The 25,071-nt window shown below is 40.0% G+C and overlaps 1 protein-coding gene across 1 annotated transcript; it reads left to right on the top strand.

The window, feature by feature from the left end:
- The first annotated feature begins 831 nt into the window (after positions 1-831).
- On the top strand, positions 832-17,052 carry LOC143490871 (GTPase IMAP family member 4-like). Its single transcript, XM_076989400.1, has 3 exons — positions 832-978; positions 3,908-3,949; positions 15,657-17,052. The coding sequence occupies exons 1-3, from the start codon at positions 951-953 to the stop codon at positions 16,517-16,519; spliced, it is 933 nt and encodes a 310-aa protein (XP_076845515.1). The 5' UTR covers positions 832-950; the 3' UTR covers positions 16,520-17,052.
- Positions 17,053-25,071: the final 8,019 nt, after the last annotated feature.

The raw sequence follows: 25,071 nt of genomic DNA, 5'->3' as shown, positions 1-25,071 counted from the left end.
TTTGTTTTATTATTGTTCATTACGGAGAACACATGTTCACAAAGATAAGTAGTCCCAAACATGGATAGAACTTATGCAGCCATGACTGTTAATTTGGGGTAACCTGGCACGAGATATTGATAAAACGTATTCAATTTCACGGACCCAAATTTATCCTTCGTAGCGGAATCGCATCCTGTGACTGAAGCCTTAACTCGTGTCAGTGCTGCATGCTGTCATTTACTGCCCTCTAGCGACTGGAGAGAGCATTTGATTTGTATTCATTTTTTTTGAATCACAACTTTTGATAGAAATGAGCTAGAGACTCGCTTCTTTTTTTGACATACTCAGAAATTTATGCCGGGCCGTATTAAATCATCCAATGGGCCGGGTCCGGCCCGCGGGCCGTATGTTTGACATGCCTGCTCTAAATTATTTTGTATATTATACATTTGACTCAACGTGGGTTTTCACATGTATCAATCTTAGTCGTAACTATATCTTGACGAGTCATTAGCTTGGACTTGACTGCAGCACTTCTTAAACAATAGAAAAGTTAGGCGTATGTGGACACTTCACCCTCCTTCACTACCATGTTAGGTCTCACTGTTTGTGTCAGCAAATATACATTCACCAAAACCAAATGTGCTACTGGTGTACAACTGCTGGACAGTTTTCAAAATGCTCTTCCCCATTCTCACAGCTTTATTGAGCATGTCTGATCTTCTTTCTAAAGACAGGAAGATGTTTTGCTGTGTTCTCATGAACAAATAGAAACAACCTACACCAATGTGTGACACAGGAAACCCTGTGGTTAGGTATGTAGTAGCTTACCTAGCAACAAAGTTCTTTGCAGAATAAAAAGATTCTCCCCTGCTCTTGGACGCCACTTTTGAAGTTCACTCAAAGACTGCATGCCTGTCTTAACTGTAACTGTCATAAATTTTTTCATATTTGGTTTATAATTGAAAATGTCTTCAAACACACTGAACGATACTGGTAAGTACTTTGATGTAAATTAGAATAATAAATTGATTTGCTGGGTGTGATCTCTGAATACGTGACGGTAAATGATCTTTTAATAACATTCAAATGAAAAGAATTGAAAGAGTTGAAATGTTATATATGTGTATAATTTATACAAAATCTCTTGTAAGAAAAAAAAAGCTTTGTCATCCTACACAGCAACCCCACCACATTATGGTGTGAACTGAAAGTGTACTAAAAGTCTTTATCTAACTTCTGTTTTAAATTTAATTCTTTATTCATTGGAGTGTTGTAGTATATGTGTAGTATAGAGTGTGTGATTGGTTGTGTAAGACTTGCACCTGTGTTAAAATTGTAAAAGCGGCCTTGGGTATCTTGAAAGGTGCTATGTAAATTGAACATTCATTCATTTATATACTATATAATAAAAAAATAAAAAATAATAAATAATTTTCAGTTTATTTTATTAAACAGATGCTGTCCAAAGAATGTTAAACTATATACAGTAGTAAGGAGCTACTCAATATTGTGACGCGAGGATTGAGGCGGCAGCAGGCTGCATATCTAACTCTTTATTGTCCAAGAGGTAACATAAACTGTATTCAGAGCTCTATATGTGTCCAAGTCCGTAGATCCGAATGCAGTAATGACAACAGGGAGAGAGCAGGTCCAGAGATGCGAAGCAATGTCTCCATTCAATGTGCAGCACTGGACTGCAAGGCCTGTGGGCATAAGAAGGTGAAAACAGAATAGGCTACAGGTGTCAGTACTGCGGTGATTGGGACCTGGGGAGTGGTTTGGTGCTGGGGGGCGTGTGTAGTGTGGGTGTACGTGTGGGTTCATGCGCCCTTTGATGGTGGCCCGGCCTCCCCACCATGACAAATATGAATAATTATTTACAAATTAATTCGTTAATCAAATTAATTAATCAAAGTCATATATATGTATATAGATTCAATAATTTGGTTAATTTATTAACCAAAGAGATGCAACATATTTGGTTAATTTGTTGAAATGTGAGTGTGTTGATGAAACAATGGAAAATAAAATGTAGAAAATAAATACTATGATACTATAAATAAAAAACATAGATACAGTACTATGTTTCATATATTGCTCACCACTGGGACCAAGCTATTCTTGTAAACATTTTTGTACACAGCACATGACTAGAGCACTCCAATAAATAAATAACAAAATTAAAAACAAGATTGATTTTCACGGTACAGGACCTGACTCCTCCCTCAAACATTTCTGTGTGTGTTTACATCTGTCCGTGTCCACGTCTGTCCATCATTATGTGTGCACTTTTGCACATTTGTGGGTTCATTTTCGTCATTCGTATCACCTGTTCCTTGCCTTGTTAATGGGATTTTAGGTTTGGGTTCATGTATTTAGGTGTGCAACTTGCAACTAGCATCTTTGTCTTGTTTTTTGACTGTGGTCACGCTACGTTGCATTTGTATGTGCATTAGCATAACTTTGCTAATGAATACTCGATATAGCCTGCACTCGCCTTTGATTCCTGCTTCACCTCACTCGATATTAATTCACTGAATGAATACTTACAAATATACACTTTTAGCGGAAGGTGTTTAAGACAGTAGGCTATCTTACAAAAATTGCAGAATAAGGTGGGCATTAATTGATTTTCTCCAAATCATGATTTCACCAAATCTCTAAAAAAAAAAAAAAAATTGCATGTGTACTTACAAAATGACTATTGGAAACACTTGGAATATTGTGCAACAGCCCATTGTTGAAGTTTGGTGTATTCCTTTTTCCCCACTTTTTTCTATGTGCACATGTACACAATAGCTTTGATATTTCCTTGTCAGCAATAGGAGAATCTGGTAGTGCAGGTTAGGCACAGGAAATATAGAAGTACATAGCAAAAAGTAAACTATGCAGCAGGTTGGGAAATACAGTGTAAGCCAACAACTGCAAATGGGAAGAGGGAGGAACTCAGAATACAGGCAAACTGAGCAATGCAGGGAGAGACAGAGTAATTAAACAGTGGAACACGGACCCGAGCCAGAGAAACAGAATCATAACTGAATCATAAATAAAGCATAACTATTATGATCAAAGCATCACAACCAATTACCAATATGAACCAACAATGAACAGGTAGAACAGAATGTAATGGAGGACAGGTAATATGTTAAAATAGCCTGACACACTGCCACACTGACAGAGTGATACACTGACTCACAAACATACTGCAGCACTGATACACTGACACATGGACACACTGCCACGCTGATACACGGACACTCTGATACACTGCCACACTCACACAGTGAGACACTGACACAATATTACATTGATTCACTAACACACTGATGCATTGCTACACTGACATACCGATACACTGTCACACTGATACACTGCTTGTAATGTCTATGGCGTCTGGGAGCGATAGGGTGGACACAAACACTGAGAAGAATGAGATTTATTGTACGACATTCTAAAATCCGGGTCATTTAAACAGGCTTGGGTCAAATTCGTAAGAGAGTCAGAACAAGAAACGAAACCAACACGCAAATACATAATGCACACAAAAAGCAAACCGTATATAAACTTACAACACACAAACACAAGAAGCTGTACCAGTACACATTCCACATTCGACAATGACCAGTAACAGACAAGACCAAACAGAATATAAATAGAACAGACTAAATATGAAACCTGAATACGATAATGAGGGGGCCGGGTAACAAAACACAAGGAGGGACTGGAACGCGCACATGGCTTCCAAAACAAAACATATATGAATGACAGTGTAAGTGTGGCAGTGTGTTTGTTGGTCAGTGTATCAGTGTGTTTGCCACACTGATACACTGACACACTGCTTGTGGGTTTCTTTCTCTCTTTCTTTCTGTCTTCTAAATCCACAAGGCTGAATTTTTAAAATACAGTTTTGGTTTTCTTGCAGAATATTTGCTTCAAAATGATGAGAATTCAGAGGCCTCATCCGGTGAGTATTCAATAAAATATGGATCAAATTCCATATCAAATTATTTAAGATTTAAGATGCCTGATTACCTGTGGCTATGGGAGGCAGGATGTAAGCACAAATCAAAATCAAGAACAAATCAAGATGTTTAAACAAAAGGCTTTTGATAATACAAATGTAAAAGCTGAAAAAGCTGAAAACACAGCTCAAACACCTAACATATTCACAAACAACAAGTCCACGAACAAAAGGGTCCATAAACAATAACCAACAAGGTCTAAGACTAGCACAGGGATAATTATACTGAGGAAGGAAGATGCAGGTATGCACTAGAGCTCACCTGTTTCCCATTATTACTTCCCTATTATATACCATATCTTGTCATCTCCACTTTGTGAAGTATTGCCTAAATTGTTGTAAGCATACCGAGCATTTTCTATTGCAATGCTTTTTATGGTTAAGCCTGGTTTGTTTGTTTCACCTTTTTGAATTTGCAATTTTGGACCTGACCTGGACCTTTTTTAAGTCGGCTTGACAAAGCCAACTTGCTGTTCTTATTCTTCTACTTATTATTCCGACTCCAAAAAATTTGTCCTGCTATTTCATCCACAGCTTTTAAGACAGAACCACCAAACTTTGTAGGAACCTCCGGCCTATATCAGAATAGTGTGCTTGTGATTTTTAGAAAGATACACCACCTGCATGCACTCTTTTTATGCCTCCAATCGAGCTACTTTTCCCATAGACTTTCATGGGGTCAATTTTCAAACTGCCCTCGTTTTGTCAGATTTCAAGGTAAATCCACCAAACTTGATATGCATGGTCCAGTGATGGATAGAAATAATGCAACCACTTTTCACAACTATATCCCTCTTTTATCCTTTTTTATCCCTCGTTTTTCCACCCATTTTCACTGCCTTCTAGCTTGTATGATTTATATGATATTACCCCCAAAATCACTATACAACTGGTCTGATATCAATAAAGGTCCAAATATTTTTTCACCATTCATTCTTTATTCATCCTTTTCATCCCTCCATCCTCCCATAGGAATACATTGACTTTATACCTACTGTGTATATCAGCTGTAATGATTCAGTTGTATATGCTAAACATGGTGTTATATGGTCTTACATGGTCTAAAAGAGCATTTTATTTTCTTCTATTCATTCTTTTTTCATCCTTTCATCCCTCCGTCCTCCCATAGAAATCCATTGATTTTCTAATTGCCTTAATTTTCAAGATACAGTGATCAAACTTGGTGAAATGACTCAGTAGATGATGCCTAGCACTACACTGAATATCATATTGATGCCATTTGTCTATTCCCCCTTCTGCCATTTCATTCATCCCTCTATCCTCTCATGGGAATCAATTAATTTCATAAATCCCTTAATTTTCAAGACACAGTGATCAAACCTGGTGACATGACTCAGTAGCTAATCCCTAGCCCTGCACTGAATATCATATTTATGCCATTTGTCTATCCTCCCCTTTTATTTTCATTCATCCCTCCATCCTCCCATAAATACCCATTGATTTCATCAATACCTTAATTTTCAAGATACGGTGATCAAACTTTGTGACATAACTCAGTAGCCGATATCGAGCACTGCACTGAATATCATATTGATGCAATTTGTCTATCGTCTCCTTCTATCATTTCATTCATCCTTCCATCCTCCCATAAGATCCCATTGATTTTATAACTCCATCAGATGGGTAGACAGAAAAACTAAATCTGCTGTACTGACTCAACTGTAAATATACTATACATCAGCCCCGGTTCTGGACTGCTTTGCTTGGGGGGGGGGGGGGGGGGGGGGGGGGCAGTAAAACATAATGAGGGGGCATGTTGATAGTCATGTTTATGAAGCCAGAAATATATTCAAGGCCTGATTTGTGCATGAATGATGACTATTGATGCTGGCTTAAAGTGATGTATTAGGTAAAGAAATAAAAATGCACATTTTCGAACTTAAAACCTAAAACACAATGATAAAAAAATACATGTTGATTATGTAAATGGAGAACAAAGATTATCTAATTGTATTTCATTTCAATATGCCCCCTTAATTAAATTGCCATTACTAATAGAACTCAAATTTGTATTAAAGCCTTTCAAGAAATAAAGTCAAAGCTGACAAACGTACCTACACACAGACTGAGAATATTCAAACATGGAAATAGGAATGAAAGAGAATATTTACATTATTGAGAAATTAAAATATAAAGAAAACAAAAGAATACAAATTCTGTTTAAAAAGGGGGTGGGTATTCATCACATTTCTATTTTGAAAAAAAAAAAAAATGAAAGTACATAAAATAGGAAATCTATCTACTGCACATTAATGGTAAAAAATTTGGTAAAGTATTGAAGTTTTTATTGATGTTATGAAACGTACTGGTACAATGCGGTATTTATGCACAGTATAACAATACTGGCTGTGATGGCGAGGAATCGTTTAAACCAGGGATGTCAAAGTCAAATACACCGAGGGCCAAAAAAACAAATTTGCTACAAGCCGAGGGCCGGACTGGTTCAATGTTTATTAAAACATATTGAAATGATTGCACATAGCTTATTGAACCAAGACCTAACACAGTGTATATTATTTAATGTTTAAATGAATAAAGCAATATTTTCTTATGGATCTGTCAGTAATTTCAAGTGAAAACAGGCAAACAGATAAAAGCAAACTTCCTTCAAAGAAAAATCACATGTCCTGTACATTAAATGAATAATGCCTGAAATTGTAACTACCTTATTTCACAACAAATATCTGTCTGACTGAACAGTTCTCTTGTATTACATTAGCCTCTTGTAATTCCAGGACGAAGCATGAGAGAACGTGAAGACGTTAAGATTGGGTGTTTTGGAAAAAAAAAAAAAAACAACCATTAAATAATGTGATAAAAAGCAGATTTTTCCGAACCATTTCGAGTATATGTATAAATATTTAACTTAATTAAGTTTAATGTGCTGGGAAATATTGAAATGGACCTTTAAAGTGACGTACAAGTGCTTTAATTCCACCTTATAAACGTGTATGAATCCTGCAAACATTACTTTGTTTATTGCACTGAGGTGCAAAATTCGAGAGGTGCACCATTGATCTATATTAATATAGATCAGTGAGGTGCACGACCTCGAGAACCGACAGCGCGCGAGACCCTCGCACACGCGCGGAGCCACTGCGATTACGTTATTTTCGCCACGTGGACCCTCGCGACGCGTTGCACTGCAGTGACTTCGTGGGCTACCGTTGCATTGTGGGGAACGTAGTGCGTGCAAAACACCATCGGGCGGCTGTGGCCTGCGAGCCGGTTCTAATTGTAATTAAATATCATCCAGGGGGCCATAGATAATCAATTCACGGGCCGGATCTGGCTCGCGGGCTTTGACTTTGACATATGTGGTTTAAACCATGAGCCGCGACAGCTTGCTACAAAAGAGCACAGTCAGTTAAAGAGGGTTTTGCGCGCTGTCGATTCGCGAGGTCGTGCACCTCTCGAATTTTGTAACTTCGCGCGCACCGCGCCTCAGCGCGATGAGAACAGTCACGTTTGCCGGGTTCATACACCTTTACAAGGTGCAATTAAAGCACTTGTACATCACTTTCAAGGTCCATTTCAATATTTCTCAGCACGTTAAACTTAAGTTAAATATTTATTAGTGGTGGGCCGTTAACGGCGTTAACGGCGGTCGTTAATTTGATACTCTTATCGGGCGATATAAAAATTATCGCCGTTAATCTATTCTTAAAGTTGGGTTGGGAACTGGGTCAAAATGGGTAAGCAAACTATGATGACTTTCAACTTGATAGTTTAGCTCGGTTGTATTCCTAACCAAATTGCACAGTAGGGGCGAGGGCCGAGTTTTTAAACCTGTGAATTACAAATCGTACGTGTTTTTACATGGATGCAGCCACGAAGTCGCCAGGTTTGCTTCATGGAAAATTCCTTTTTAGGAACGTAAAGTGTTACTGGAGCGGAGCTCGGAGCGGTCGTTTTCTGCATGGTCCTAGCGCTAGATTCATCGCTATTTAAATAGTTCTTTTTAACCGTTAAAACTACAGAGGACCAAAACTGACTTTGAAAATTACGTCCATGAGGTTAAATGTACTAAATGTTGGCTTACATTTCAAATATCATGTTTAGCTGAATAAACATGTTATTTAATGTACAGTATGTAGGCTTACAAATTCATGTTTAACTGAATAAACTGTTGAACACGAGTAGCCTACATTTTATTGAGCATGTTTTTTTTTCTTCAAGTATCAAAGTAGAACAGCTTCCTCAAGCAGTCATTGATGCATTTTGGAAACAGGAGATGAGCCCCTGGTCAAATGCACCCTCTGTATTAAGAAACCCTATCTCAAAAACTGACTTTTAGTCATTACTTGGGTAGCACGCATATGAGCCATTTTAATAATAATCTTTAATAATAATAATCTTTATTTGTATAGCACCTTTCATACATACATGTAACTCAAAGTGCTTTACAGTATAAATAAAAGAAACATTAAAAGGAGATAAGACAAAGACAAAAAGAAAATGTTAAAAGAAATTAAAGATAAAAATATTAAAATAACAAAAAGTAAAAAGTGAAGTAAGATAATAAAAAGTAAAGTAAATAAGATAAAACTATTAAGATAGAGTTTCTTAACTAAAAGCGGATCTAAACAGGAATGTTTTGAGACTGCTCTTAAAACTATGCAGGGATGAAAATATATAGATTAATCTAGATTAATTTCAAGATTTCAGTGAGATTAATCCCACCGTTCTTCCACCACAAAACTTCCACCGTTCGCGCAGGTTTAGGAGAACCAAGTTAGCCTAATCGCTAACGGCTAATAAAATAATTTAAGCAACACCTATGTAAGAGGTAAGTAACATTACAACAACGAAAAACCACAGTTAAGCAAATATTACCATGTGGAAGTCAGTTTAAACTCAGAAGAGTGTTTACCAGTATACCTGCTGTTATGGGCTGACCTTTCCTACCACCTTAGCCCAAGCGTGTTCGTTTAGCTGAGAGAGAGAACAAGAGCCAATAATCAAACAGTTCAATGCTATAACAAGGCTTTTATTAGATCAAAGATATATATATCTTGGGAAGTCTCCAAGGCACAAGTGAATTGTCTGTGCGCCAGAGAGTTCCGAAGTTACAATGGTTCCAGGCAGGGTTTATATACTGTTTTCCCCGCCTCTAAACAGCTTGCTCTTCTCCAAAACGTCTGTTCATGGTATTGCGGTTTCTGTACCCAATGCTTCCCCCTTTATGTCATCTATCATGCATGTGGTTCTCTTCGCTGGATGCTCCGGTCAACAGGAGGTCACCATACATTACTTCTCTGTCCCCCACCTTTGGGTTGCACAATCATCTTCCCTTTCTCAGTTCAGACAAAGAGGTTTCGCAAGGCCTCTTATGGAATTCATACACGTACACATTTGAACAGTGGTTACATACAAGTCTTAGATTATATTTAGATTATGCTATAAATGTGAGTAAAATACTTTTATTGCTAATGCTATAGGTAAGCAAAAACCCCAAATCACAACACTGCCTTTCACTCAGAGGTGGGGACTCGAGTCACATGACTTGGACTCGAGTCAGACTCGAGTCATTAATATTAAGACTTTTGACTTGACTTGAAAAAATATTCAGAGACTTAGACTTGACTTGGACTTTTACACCAATAACTTGGGACTTGAATTGGACTTGAACCTGTTTACTTGCAAAGACTTGATTTTTTTTACCCCAAATCTAAATTTTAAAACGCATATTAATATTTATAAAGTGCGCCCCATTAATTTCATTTCCGTCCTTCTGACGCAGACCAGTCCTCTGCTTTTCCACACTCTGTACGTGTGTGTGTGCATGAGCTGCAGCACAACCAATCAAATGGGGGGTTGGCGAACGTAAATTTTTACCGGGCGGGGTGTAAAATGGACACAAATTAAGTATTATATCGCGATCGATCGATCGCCAGTGGTTGGTGCCAGAGCGAACTAGTAACTCATTGAATCATAGATGTGGATCAGAGGTAAATAAACTAGATTTTTTTCCGTCGTGAGAAATCGGATGTGTGGTGTGAGAGCGTGTGAAGACGATCAAATGCGTGTGTCTCACGCTCAATGCGTGAGAGTTGGCAACCCTGGGTTCTGTATCTGAACTCGAAGAAGAGAGTCTCTCTCTGTCACCATCATAATATCCAGTTCTATCTCAGCATGGATTGTGTATTTGAAGACATCTACGTCGAGAAAAAAATATATTGACAAAAGTGGAGCGAGTTTTCAGCTATGGGGACATCATTCATCGTGCACAAATGACATACAGACTTTTGGCCAGCAAATGCAATGCAGAATAGTTTACTGAAATGTCTAAAGTTGCAGATTCCTGTTAATTGTTCAGTTCTTATATTTGTTTGTCTTGTGTCACTCACACATGTTCTCCAAGAAACCAGATAAGAGAAGAGAGGGAAAATGCTGTTATGGTTCTTTGTATTGTACTGTGAAAATATCAGCACTTTTTATTTGAACATGGAGTTCTACTTATGACTTTTTCACAGAATATTTATTTCTGGAAAATTGTAGTTTAAAAGTATGAATATTTTTGCAGCTAAGTTTAACAAATTGAACTGTGCAATAAAGAGGTGTAATTTTAATTTTTTTTTATACTTCGTGTTTTCAGTTGCACATGTTTTATCAAGATTTGAGGAGAATACAGATTTAAAAAAGAACGCATGTCTATTATTTACATTTAACAACATTGGTAAAAAAAAAAAAGACTCGAAAGGACTTGAAATTCCAAGTTTCAGACTTGGGACTTGACTTGACTGTTGCCTGTCTTGACTCGAGACTTGACTTGACTTGAGTGTCTTTGCTTGAGACTTGACTCGGGACTTGAGGTATAAAGACTTGGACTTACTTGAGACTTGCAAAACACTGACTTGGTCCCACCTCTGCTTTCACTCATACTAACAAAACACATACTACAGAACTGAACCGTTTGGGGCGGTCTGCCGATTTTTATATGACTCAAAGAGCCAATCAGGAATAAGCAAGGAAATATCTTCACACTGTAAAGCAAAATGCATTTTTGTGATTGGTTCAGAGATAATTAAAAAAAGCCGTTGCTTGTATTGTGCTTGGGGGGGCAAAGACACAATTTGCCTCCCATAGAGTTAATTTTAACAGTTTTTGAGGGTTTATATAGCTCAATATATACACAATATATCAAAGTTTAACTAAAACATTGTGAAAGAAGGTACACTGTACAAACTTTCATCTCTAACACTACATGAACTTTGAATATTAAAACCATTGTAGAAATTAATCTCAGATGTGATCAGTAATGGTGCGCAAGTAAAAGAAGGACGTGATCACACAGTCTCATTGAAAATGTAGGAGTTAATGAATAAAGTGAACCAGCACAAAACCCGTGACATAATCCAAGTAAAGGATACAATAACCAGAAGTCAACTGGTACATGCTATTTAACACAACTAGTCCCCGAACATAACATAAGTTGAACATTCATTCATTCATTCATAAGGGGAGCCCTCACCTCTCATGGGGGCTCTTCAAGACCTGCTCACCCAGATCCATAAAGGTCCAGAAATACTGCTTTCCATCTGTGGGGAGAAACACCTGCAAAAATGGCGCCGACTTCCTCCAGCTGAAGTGAAATGCGTGGGCGGAGTTTAATTATGTCTTTGTGGGAGTCATTTAGTTGAATTAACACTGATTTGATCAACTCTGTCAGATAACCCGCGACACTGAACATCATTTAAATCTAACAGTGTTAAAATTACTCTTTGGGAGTGAAAATCAACTCGGAAATCAACTGAAAATTTAACACTCCAGTTTTTGCTGTGTATAACAATGAAGTGGAGAGCAAACAAATGACAGTGGTTGATACTCCAGTACTATTTGATACATCAATGACAAAAGAAGAACTGAAATCTGAAATAGAGCAATGTGTGTACTTGTCTGTTCCTGGTCCTTGTGTGTTCCTGGTTGTGATCCGTGTGGGAGTGAGATTTACAGAGGAGAGGAACACTGTGTTGTGCATTCAGGAAACTTTGGTGAAAATGCCTTACACTATACCAGTGGTTCCCAAACTTTTTCTGCCGTGCCCCCCTTTAGTAGATGAGAATATTCGTTTCAACAATAAGGATATGGGGAATCACACTCAGATCAAAGAGCTGCTGCAGAAGATAGACAAAATGATGAAGAGTAATGGAGGGAAGTACTACACTAATGAGATGTATAAAAAAAGTGCAGCGCAAAATCAAAATGAAACAAACAGCAAAAGATGTAGTTATTGGTGCAGGAGCGGTGCTAGGTGGAGTAGGAGCTGTGGCAGGAGGGGTGGTGCTGGTCGCCACAGAAACTGTCATACTGCCTGCAGCAGCAGTGGCAGCTGGGGTGACAGCAGTGACAAAGCTAGTTTATAATAAATGTATAAAGGAAAATGAGACCTTCACTAAAGGAAAATGTATAAGTGTATGTATGTGAACAACAGCTGGTGCACTAACTCTAGGACTATAAGCAGCCATTGTTCTCCGGACCTGGAGTATGTGACTGTCAGGTGCAGGCCCTTTTATTTGCAGCGGGAATTTAATGCTGTGATAATATCGAGGATATAAATTTCACCAGATGCTAATGCCAGCTTGGCCCTGGGACTCTTACATTTCATTGTTAGTAGTCAACAGCGTAAGCAGTTCATATCATGGCAGGAGATTTTTATCATGCTGATTTAAAAACAGTTCTTCCCAGATTTCATCAGCATGTAAAATGTGCTACAAGAGGAGGAAATACGCTGGACAAGGTATATTCCAATATAAAGCTAGGATATAAGGCTAAGCCACTGCCACATCTGGGCCAGTCAGACCACATGTCCCTGCACCAGCATATGCTCCTCTCAGGAAAACTGCCCCTACCACATTAAGAACAGTTAAGTCCTGGCCTGTAGGTTCCTCTCAGCAGCTGCAGGACTGCTTCCAGTCTACAAACTGGGACATTTTTGAGCATCAAGATCTAGAGCAGTACACATCAGCTGTCTTGGGGTACATAAAGTTCTGTACGGATATTGCAACAGTGGATAAGAGCATTCAGGTATATCCAAACAAAAAACCCTGGATGACCAAGGAAGTGCAAAGCCTGCTCAGGTACAGGAACACCGTCTTCAAGTCTGGGGATGGAGAATTGTACAGCACTTCTAGAGCCAACCTGAACAAGGGCATCAGAAAGGCAAAGGCTGCATACAAGAGGAAGACTGAGGACTGTTTCCAGAGCAACAACCACAGGGAAGTATGGCAAGGGGTCCAGCACATCACCAATTATAAACCCAGCAATCTGGTAGCCAAGGAAGTGGGGGTGCCTCACTGGCAGAGGAGCCGAATAAATTCTTTGCTCGCTTTGAGGTACAGGTTCCGGAGACGACCCTGCATCCTCCACCTCTGGGCAGCCATACCTTCATGGTGGCTGAGCACCAGGTGAGACACACGCTGAGGAGGGTGAACCCAAGGAAAGGGTTCATTTTTGTGTTTTTGCCACTGTGTGTGTGTGTGTGTGCTTTAACATTGCACTTACTAAGTATCTCGCATCTTATTGTGCCAGACTGAGCCGGCACTTGGGTCTGCCTCTCGGTATATTCACGCAGTGGTTACGTCACCATACCCGCCGCGTTACACATTTCCTCTTCAGCATATGGCAGCATGACTTCTTTTAATATCCTGTATGTACTCAATTGATCCATGATCCCTGGTGTGTGATAAATAGGACCAACACCGTAGTAGGAGAAACATCCCCATATCATGATGCTTCCACCACCATGCTTAACCGTCTTCACTGGGTACTGTGGCTTGTATTCTGTGTTTGCAGGACGTCTGACGTACTGTCTGAGACCCTTGGACCCAAAAAGAACCTTTCTTTCATCAGTCCACAAAATGTTATGCCCTTTCTTCTCAGGCCACTCAATGTGTTCTTTGACAAATTCTAACCACTTCTGCACATATCTTTTATTTAACAGTGGGACTTTGCGGGGGCTTCTTGCTGGTAGGTTGATTTCAACAAGACGTCTGCTGATCGTACCTGTACTCACAGTCAACTGAAGGTCTTCCTTCGTCCTCTTGGAGCCGATCATTGGCTGAGCCTTTACCAGTTTGGCTATTCTCCTATCCATTCGAGGAGTTGTTTTTCTTTTTCTTCCACATTTTTCTGGTTTTTCTTCCCATTTCAAAGCATTGGAGATCATTTTAGCTGAACAGCCAATCACTTTCTGTACTTCTTTATAGGTTTTCCCCTCTTGATTAGTTTCTTGTTTTTTTTCAGGACAAATGCACAGCTAGCATGTCAGTTGCCTTGCTTCTTAAATAAGGATCACCTGTTAACACCCTTTTTCCCCAGAATGCCCTCCCTAATTGAACTCACCACTGCTATTGAACACACCCTTTTCAGTTAATCATTCAATTTCACAGAATCTGCAGTATGCATGGGTGGCCTGTTGGGTTTGTTGCTTTTCTATACCCTTATTATACCCTCCAAAAACTTACTTGTGGTGTAGAGGTTGAAATTTTAACAAAAACATTGATTTATCTTGCTGCTGTTGGGGCACTGCTATTATTTTGAGCACAACTGTATTACTGTATGTAACACTGTACTACTGAAATTGATATGTGCAGCCTTGTCCATTTTCAAGCATGTCCTCAAAACCTTAGTCATCAGAAAATGTTTACAGAGATATGACAACATGGCTAAATATTTAAACTGCCATGTTTGTAAACAATGACACAGGGGCTTGTCATTCTGATGACACAGACATGGTCATTGACAAATACTTAGTTTTGGGACATGAACGAGCATTTTGTGTGTAAAGCAGTGGACTTCACAAAGAATTCGGGTATTTCGATGAACAAAAAACCCAGGTGCCTATTCACGCAGGCAGGTAAAGTAATAAACTCACCAACAAGCAAGAAATAAGAAACATCGCAAAGGACAGTGAAGGGAGGGAGAGAAAAAAAGAAAAGAAAAAGAAACTCAACCGTGGAGAAAATGCATGGGAGATAAATGTGCAAAAGAAAAAAGCAAAAATGCATAAAAAGAAAGGGAAAAAACCTAAAACCAAACCAACAATGGACACCAGAGGAAGTCGCTGGATGCAGGCAAACGCAGAACAACAAAAAAAACCCCTTTCCAAAATAAAACCAGAAACATAAAGGAATAATAACAGTGGGAGGAAAACTTGAGATTGGCTAAGAAGCAGCGCAGGAGGTAAGTACTCAAATAGCAAAGAGAAAATCAGAAGCAGAGTGGTGGCGAAACACCAAACATGACTGGAGACACAGAGAAAATGGCTGGGAACGAGCGGCATGGAAACCAAAAGATTCAGCAGTGACCTGCTACAACTCTCTCCCTAAAGTAGGGATGGAATCAGCTGCAGCAAATCACTGCTGATTGCAAGGACTCCACTTGGCCCCGACCCATGGGCTCCTCCTAGCGGCGGCCGGAGGAACCACACTGGAGTCAGGCCTGACATTTTGAGCAAGTTATCAGCTTTTGCTTGTAATCCACTGTGTGGTGCTGTTTGTACTGTTTTCAGAAGTGCACTTACTATTATTCAAATGTTTATAGTGATTCAAGATCTGCAAAATAGTGACTGAGAAAATCTATAATGATTGTAAATCTGTACAAATCTGTGTATGTTATTTTCCTACAGGTCAACTGTATGACTCTGATGTGAAGATTGTTCTCCTGGGCAAAACAGGATCAGGAAAAAGTTCAACAGGAAACACAATCCTTGGCAGAGAACTGTTTGAGAAGTCTTGTTCCCCAGAGTCTGTTACCACAAAGTGCAAGCAGTGGTTTTTGGAAATAGGGAGAAAACGGTTCTCAGTCATTGACACTCCTGGTATATTTCATACAACCATGTCTGAGGAAGAACTGAAAACTGAAGTAAAGAAGTGTGTAAGCATGTGTGGTCCTGGACCCTGTGTCTTCCTGTTAGTCATCAGTTTGGCCACAAAATTCACAGAGCAAGAGAGGAATGCTATGAAGTGGATTCTGGAGAATTTTGGAGAATATGCTTCTCTCTTCTCCATCGTTCTCTTCACCAGTCCTGATCTGTTAAAAGGCAAGACAGTAAATGGTTACATTAAAGATAGTATAGAAATTTTTGGAATCATAAATAACTGTGGGGGCAGATTTCATGTGTTAAATAACAGGAACAGGGCAGATAGCTCTCAGGTCACAGAGCTACTAAAGAATATTCAACAGCTGGTGAAGAGAAATATGAATCATTGCTATGACAGAGAGCTCTACGACCAAGCACAAAACAATCTAAAAGAGAAAATGAAGAAGGAAAAAGAAAAAAGTTTCACTGACCGTTTGAGAGAAGTAATGGAGAATCAGTTGCATTTTCTTCAAGAGAGAGCAGTTTCAGCTTTCAGTGGAGTAGGATTAGGGACTGTGGGAGCACTCATGGGTGGTCTAGTACTTACTGGAACTGTAGGGTATGCTCTGTTTTTAGCAGCAATAGTTTCATGTGCTGTAAGAATTTACTGGCATATGGGGAGACAATAAAAGCTATCTAACCTGTTCTTTAATTCAATGTTTAATGTAGACATATTTTGGCTTTCATTTCTCATGGGAGGAATACTAATAAAAAACAATTTATTTATTTAATGATGTTGCTCCACAAATTTTATTCATTGCTTTGAATTGCTTTGAAACTAAATGTCCTCATTTTTCATGAATGTTCAAGAGGTTCTTAAGCTTGCTAGCTTTCTAACTGTGTTGCTTTATTTAATATCTTAAATAATTTTTTTAATAAATGATTAATATCAAATATTACAGATTTTATCCAATATGATTTAACTAAACTTGGTATGTGGGTAGTTTTTACTGATTTTGGTTAAGATAGGACTGCAGGAAGTCTAGGTCTGGAGATGTAGAGCTTTCAGAGAAGAGTTGGAGTGAAACTGAGAGAGGAGCTTGGAAAACTCTCTATCGCCCTCAATTCATATAGTATTTTGTATGTTGCATTTGTATTATTTGTAATGTCACGTTCCTTTTATTTGGCAATAGTTAAAAAATATTCAAACTAATTCAGCAATTGTAATCTATGGCATTTACTGCACTAATAAATGTGTTACCTTGAACTCACATGAAGCTCATTTTTACAGTGGCCAAGAAAACCCATCATGCTGCAAATGAAAAGGTGCTGCAAATAAACAAAGCAAATTCATTGTGTATGCTACATGTCGGAAACGCGCTGCAAATTTAAAAACGCTGCAAATCCAGCCACAACATAATGGAAGTGTTTCTGGATGAATTATTATAAGTAGAGACTCTGTAGGTTTTTAGCTAGAAGCAAGAGATACAGTATGCCATTACATTGAAGGGGACTTAGGTAGTAAAGCTCTTTACATGTAGCTAGCTAGCTAGCTCTTTAGACAGAAATTAAGTTGTATTCTTAGGATTTTTAAACATTAGTTTCCAAATACCTAGCTAGTTACATTGAAAGAGTATTTACGTGATATCCATTTAGCACAGATCCATGATATAAGCAGCGACTACCAAGTGAAAAGTAGGTGATTTATCACAGGTAAGATAAATGATGCAGTATGTCTCAAACACTCTGTGGGGTTTTAGCTAGAAACAAAAGTTTCTCTCTGGGGTTTATAAAGTAATCTATGATGTTGAACAGGATTGAATGAGTAAAGCTCTTTTAACACTAAAAGCGCCAAAGCGCCGGTCACATTTAACGGCATTTAACCGCTGTGACGTCTACTACAAACGCCATCTCAGTTCGACCTACTTATACCTAGAAGTGCAGAGCACCGGTTACTGTGACGTTCGTGGGTCGGTGAAGGACGAGACAGAATTCCTCTCCAGGATGAACGTTACATTTTATTAACACACACAAATAGCACAGACAGCGCATGTATAACAATGAACGTGTTGAAATACGTAGACTCAGACAACGACGAGCATAGGACACTGCGCGAATGCACATTAAATAGACAAACCACATAAACCACATGTGATGACGAGACGAGCCACAGGTGAGACAAATCAGCACAAGACGCAACCGCACCCACGGAGATCCACTGACGTAGACGACGTAAACACACGCCCAAAGGGAGGGGTCGGGGACCTCAACGTGACAGACGCCCCCACCAAGGGCACTACCCGTCCCGGGGTGCCAACAGGACCAAGTGCCCTGAACCCACATCGATGGGCAGATCCGACGCGCTCAGTCCTGCGTCGGGGAGGTGACCGCCCTCGGTGGAGAGTCCGCCACGAACAGCCTAGAACACCCTCCCTGGGAAGACAGGGGAAAACACATTAGACACACTCAACGGAACGTTCACAAACACACAAACAGGTACACTGACACATAGAGGCACGAAAGGGAAAAAGGGATTCGGCAGACAGACGGGAATACATACGAACACCGGAACAGGCGCCAGGCTTCGCGCCAGGAGGAGAGCGGCTAGTGGGGAGAACACAGGAGCTGCGGGAGCTGCAGGAGCTGCGGGAGCTGCAGGCGCTGCGGTGGGCGGTCCTCCTCCCGCCCTCGCCGCAAACCCTCCACCGGGTGCAGCGCGGCTGGCGGACGCGTCAGGTGCAGCGTGGCTGGTTTCTCCCGAAGCCCACGAGGGGCGCGCTGCAGGATGACTCTGCCCGCGCTCTCTCTCTCTTTTTGGGCGGGCCTGCTGGAAAGATTCCCTCCGGGTGTGAACCTTCCTAGCCTGGCAGTGGGAGCGCTGTTGGTGACCTCCATCTCCTCTTCCTCCTCACTGCCCAGGCTCCAGCTCAGTCTCTGCCGGGCTCTCACCCCGGGAGCAGTCCATACGTTGTTCAGAGATCCCCCTTCGCCAGGGGTGTAGTGGGGGGGAGGGGCGCGGGGGAGCCCGGCAGAGACTATGAGAAAATTTTGATTTTATACCACCTGAGATCAAAAGATTTCAGCCGACCAGCGGTACCATCATCATCCCGCACCAGCGACGCCGGAGACGGAGAAGAGAACGTAAACAAAAACCAGGCAAGAGAAGCGGCCTACGTGCTAAGCTACAGGCTAAACCACACAGACCGGCTCTACCGAGTTTGTTTCTCTCAAACTCCTGGTCACTCGTAAATAAGATGGATGAGGAAGATAGATACTTCCAAAGCTGCGGGGCCGGACAAGGTTTCAGGCAAAGCACTAAAATTACGTGCGGACCAATTAGCAGGTGTATTTCTGGACATTTTTAACATCTCCTTACAGCAGGCTGTGTCCATTTTAAACCCCTCCGGTAACGTTTTACATTCGCCACCCCCCCAAACCTCCCCCGCTCAACAACTTATGTTCGCCACCTCCCGTCAACAGATTACACTCGCCACCCTGTGTCAGTATGACAGTGTCCTTGTTTTTTGTCAGACCTAGGTGGAAACCCTAGACGTAACATTTTCGCTCGCTTCTGTTCCACCATTCATAATAAGTTTTGGGTACAAAACAAGTAGCAAATAGAAGAGCAGCAAACTGCAGAGTGTGTGGCATAAAAATACAGGACGCTGGTTCCACCACATCTACTTTTATTCGCCACCTGAAAACCCAGCCGGAAAGATTAGTCACTGCCTGAAAGGTTATTAGCAATATTGCAATATTGGTATTGACTTGCCACTAGTGCACCAGTAGAGAGGGTGTTCAGTCATGGAGGCCTCAAAATGTGGCTTGACTTGGACTTGAGAACAAAGACTTGAGACTTGACTTGGACTTGAGGTCAAAGACTTGAGACTTGACTTGGACTTGCAAAAAATGACTTGTGAGCATCTCTGTTGGAAGGCCTCCAAACACGGGAGTTGGGCCGCCCGACTGGGACACACACTTGATAAATGAGCCACTGCTGCAGTACTGTGTGATTCTGCACAAGTCTCTTTCTGATGTGTCTAAGCAGGTGAAGGTGGTGCTTAATTAACAGACCCATATGCGAGATTGATAGGTTAACAGGTCAATTATACAACATGTCTCACGCTATCATTCACAGTGGTAAGGTTCCTGATTGGGTAGGTGATAATGTTGCAAGTCATAGAAATGACAACTGTGAACCGAATGATGAGGTGTCACGAGTCGGCATTCGCAACATGACATTTGACACCACCCCTGTTGAGGGAGAGTGGTGCCTCTGCTCAGAGGGGGCTTTGAAAGGTGATCCATGAATAGGACACACCAAGTGTCAGGTTGATTTTGTAGCGACATCCAGAGATGGATCAATATGCACCATTAGATTAAATAACTCGTAATATAATCAAATAGCATCGTAAACCCAGTAACAGAAGGGGCGATGATGTGGGCATGCGGAGAGAAGACCTATTCTGCTCTACCTGAGAAAAGAAATCATACAGGGGTCAGTTTTCAGTTCGCCTGGGGAGGGTGTTGTACTCCGGTTTTCCTCACTCCCCAGTGTTAATTTATAGCATGCCAAATCGTGTCCCACGGGAGGCCTCAGTGGAGGGGATCCCGAGTAAGTTCAAAGGTTACGCGTTGGCAGACCCCTGGTCTACCCCAGCAGTTGCTGTGGGATGGTCACTGTTCCTTGGAGAAAGACCTGCAACAACTATAAATAGGATTAACGGACTTGCATGGCAAGTTCTGAATTTGGTTTCTCGTACTGAGACTGCCCTGGACCTATTAAACAAAGAGGTGAAAGAAATTAGACAGGTAGTGGTCCAGAATAGATTAGCTTTAGATCTCCTTGCAAAGGAAGGAGGTGTGTGCTGTTACACTTTTAACCTTTCCTTACCTTAGCGCAGCATGTTCGTTGATTGCAAAAGAAAACATTACCAGTCTTGTATTTAACCTTTTATTTACAGAGATCTCTGGAGAGCTCACAAAGCCTATTCGTGTCACCCCATGTGCAGCTCTGAACCTGTCTGGTTCTCTTCCATTATATGTGCTTCCCTGCTAAACGTAGGAGCTGCACATTCCATATGTTAAACATACACCTGTCCCTCATATTTTGGAAGCGAAGTCTCTCCTCCTAACCTTACCACATAAGGCCACAGTGAGCCTTCTCTTACACATCCCATTTTAGCCTACTGCACACGCATAGAGTATTGGAAGTGGCACACAAGCGCTTACACTGCCATTCTTACTAACAAGCAACTTGATCATTAATATAATGTAAGCAAAACATATAGTGATTAATATTAGAAATTTGATTAATACTTTAAGACTAGTTAAATTATATATGGATTATGATAAGCTGTTAATTTAATACTGTAATGTAAACAATACATGAAGGGATTAAAATGTAAATCTCAACAATTCCCCCTTTTTGATCTCTAAATAGATCAAACTTTAGATTAATCCAAAACTACCTTCTCATCTTCTGACTCCAACTATGACATCATACCCAAACATCTTTGTGGTTCCTGCTTCTCAATCTTACTGCTGATTAAGCTTCCCACTAAGCTTCTTCTGCATTGGAATACAACAACATTCACATGTAATCATAATAGCCAAAAGTATGCGAGTTAATTCAATTATCTGCTGTCGCTTCCATTTAGTATAATCTGATACATGAATGCCTTATATCTTAATTTCTGATGTATTGTCCAGTGTTGGTCCCAGTGTTGGGGCAGGTCTAAACCATGCTATGTTTATCCTATTTAGGCCTAAGGGGTCTTAGCCCGATTGGCCCACTCCTATTACTAGATATACGGTACGTGACCTGTACTAGGGATGTGCTAGTACTCCAGATGAAACATACCAATTCTATTGATAGAGTAACTAGGTTCTTGGTAAGATGTGTGTCTCTCTGAAAAATAGTGCTGACCTTTGAATTTTATTCTTGCTAAATGGCAGTTCCAGCCAGCCAGTAGTAGGATTATCAACTCCTAAAGCTTTATGTGAAACTCTCCAAGTGATCTCAATTACGCAGCTACTATTAAAACAATATTGGCCTTGACCCACCATGGACCCACATGCACAGGGGGCAGTCCCCTGTAAGGTCCTGGTGACCCATCACACTGCTACTACTTTCAATGATAATACAAAAATATATAGTCAAATATACAATGTTACACAAGGCCTGTAAAACAACATTATAAAATATTAAGTTCTCTCGGTGTCTTTGAATGGACTGGTCCACCTGGGCTCCGACCACTTCCTTTGATGACCTTGAGCAGGACCCATTTGGTGACGGGCAGGTCTGCTCATGACGTTGGTCCTGACTCCTCTCCTTGTACCTGGACAAAATAAGCTTCACAAATTGCTTTTTTAGTTCATTGTAACCTTCCTTGTACGACCCCAAGTGTACCTGTCAGGTTTCGCAAGCGCATTGTGGGACCCCCGAAAACTTCTCACTGTCATGAGCTCAAACGAAGTGAATCCTGTAACAAAATTCACTGAAGATCTTCTGGCCAACCATATAAATACCTTTGTGCACATACCTTTACCATTATACTTACCATTTATAATCTCCATTTTAGCCTGAGATTGAGAATGATAAACCAACCCATATTTGTGTCTCAAACCCAAATTTTGTTCCACAAATTTTAGCTCCTAGCTAGTGAAGTGCATCCCATTATCTGAGCATACTTAATTTAGTAAACAATGGTGCAGTATCCAGTAATTTTATCAACATTCTGCAGACTGACCTCGAGTCATCTGCCCTGGTGGAAATGCTTCTACCCAACCTGAGAATTTATCCTCAGCCACTAACAAATACCTTAATCCCCGTATTGGTATTACCATATCCATGTAGTCAATCTGAACTTCATCTCCTATATTTATTGCATTTGTACATAATCTTACACAAGTGTATTTCCTTACACTATTCTCTGCTGCTGTACCGATGCAAATTTCCCCACTGAGTGATTAATGAAGAATTATCATATCCTATCTTAGCTCGCACGTTGGAGTTTTATTTATTGAAATATCTTCTCAGGGCAGCATGACATACGATTGGCTCTGGGAAACAGCCAATCGGAACATAGGGGGGCGTGGCTATCAGCAATTTGTATTTTGCGCCAAACGGCCGTTGCTACGGAGCAGCGAAGCAGAGAGGACCACGAGAATTCAAGACAGTGAAAGAAAATCCTTCAAATAAAGTGGTAAGTGCAGGCGTAATGGCAAGTTGACATGTTTTCCTCTTGGTTATTTTAAACAGGAGAACGCATAGCGGTTGAGAAGATATTCCACTGAGCTAGCTAGCACAGCTGATAGCTGACTGCCTGCTTAACTTTACCTTGAAATTAACCACAACGTGCTAACATGCTAATCTAACTTGCCTACTAATAGTTAGCTCCTAAAGCAGCTTGTGTTGGTTATGTTTATATTCTGTTCTTGGAGCAGCTTATAGTGGAGCTCCTCTACATTCTGCTCCTAAAGCAGCTTGTGGTGGTTATGTTTATATTCTGTTCTTAGAGCAGCTTACAGTACAGCTCCTCTACATTCTGCTCCTAAAGCAGCTTGTGTTGGTTATGTTTATATTCTGTTCTTAGAGCAGCTTGTAGTGGAGCTCCTCTACATTCTGCTCCTTAAGCAGCTTGTGGTGGTTATGTTTATATTCTGTTCTTAGAGCAGCTTACAGTACAGCTCCTCTACAACCTGCTCCTAAAGCAGCTTGTAGTGGTTATGTTTATATTCTGTTCTTAGAGCAGCTTACAGTACAGTTCCTCTACATTCTTCTCCTAAAGCAGCTTGTAGTGGTTATGTTTATATTCTGTTCTTAGAGCAGCTACAGTTCCTCTACATTCTGCTCCTAAAGCAGCTTGTAGTGGTTATGTTTATATTCTGTTCTTAGAGCAGCTTACAGTACAGCTCCTCTACATTCTGCTCCTAAAGCAGCTTGTAGTGGTTATGTTTATATTCTGTTCTTAGAGCAGCTTACTGTACAGCTCCTCTACATTCTGCTCCTAAATATTCTATAAGCATTTTTTATTCATTACATCCCTTTCCTATGTTAAGAATATTCTAATGTGTATGCAGTCGACATGACGTACATTTGCTTTTTCCTGCACATTCATAATATTCATTGTTTTGTATATCATTTTATTTTATAATATGTTTAGATATATTAAAATCTAGATTTAGTTCATTTAAAATTTCATTATGGCAAGTTATTAATATCTCTAATTGTGTTTCTTGTAGACAATGCAGAAGGTGTGGCTTGAAGGAATAGCAAAAAATCTGAGGAAGTCCAAAGATTCCAAAGTAAATACAGAAGTCCAACTCATTAATGGAAATGAGAAGGAATTTATGGACTCTTACATCACCAAGATCCAAGAGGAAAGGAATTATTTTTTCCATGCACCCAAGTCCACCTGCAAAGACTATTATTTTTATGCCTGTGAAAGATCAAATAAGGCAAAAGGACAAAGCAAAGGGGAGTCCAGTAAAACAAGAGCCAATTCATGCCAGGCTTATGTTTCTTTTAAAATGGTCAGGGAGGCTGGATACAACGCTGTAATAATTCGACACATGTTGGAACATACTGGACACAATGTATCCAATCCTGAAGAGCTAACGAAGAACCCAATTGATCCTGAACTATTAGGGTTACTTTGGACTGAGATGGTTTAAAAACTCCAGCAAGTGTATATTTGGATGTTGATTCTTGATATGAATGTTATAAATGTAAATAAATTGTTGATTATTTTGTTTTTCAAGCTTTGTTTATAAAGTCCTACAAGGAGTGACAAATTATATCTGCCAGTGTGATTAATCATATCTAACTAAATCAAGTATTCAATTAATTTCAACTTCATCATTATACCAATCAGGCTGTTCAGTATGACGCCACAGTTGGACTACTTTCAAATGCAGTGATAGAAATATATAAACAAACAACAAAGGAAAGAAACAAGATATTCAAGAGTATGTATATTATTCAAATTTACAACATTTAGCAGATGTTCTTATCTAGAGCAACTTATACAAATGCTTAGTGTTCTGTCAGAGAATGTCTAGTTCAAATTGGTCAAAAACTCCAGTTGAGATACTGCCAGAGCAAATGATAAAAAAATTATAAAAGGAACACCTGGAAAGATAAAAACAGAATTACACAAGTGCTATGCCAATGAATACCTAGCAAGTACTGAGACCTAGAAAGAAGATACACATCCTGATTTGTGGTACTCCCCCT

The sequence above is a fragment of the Brachyhypopomus gauderio genome, unplaced genomic scaffold, assembly GCF_052324685.1.
Source record: "Brachyhypopomus gauderio isolate BG-103 unplaced genomic scaffold, BGAUD_0.2 sc67, whole genome shotgun sequence".
NCBI lineage: Eukaryota > Metazoa > Chordata > Actinopteri > Gymnotiformes > Hypopomidae > Brachyhypopomus > Brachyhypopomus gauderio.
The sequence above is the reverse complement of the archived record's forward strand: the minus strand, read 5'-3'. Positions and strand labels throughout refer to the sequence as shown.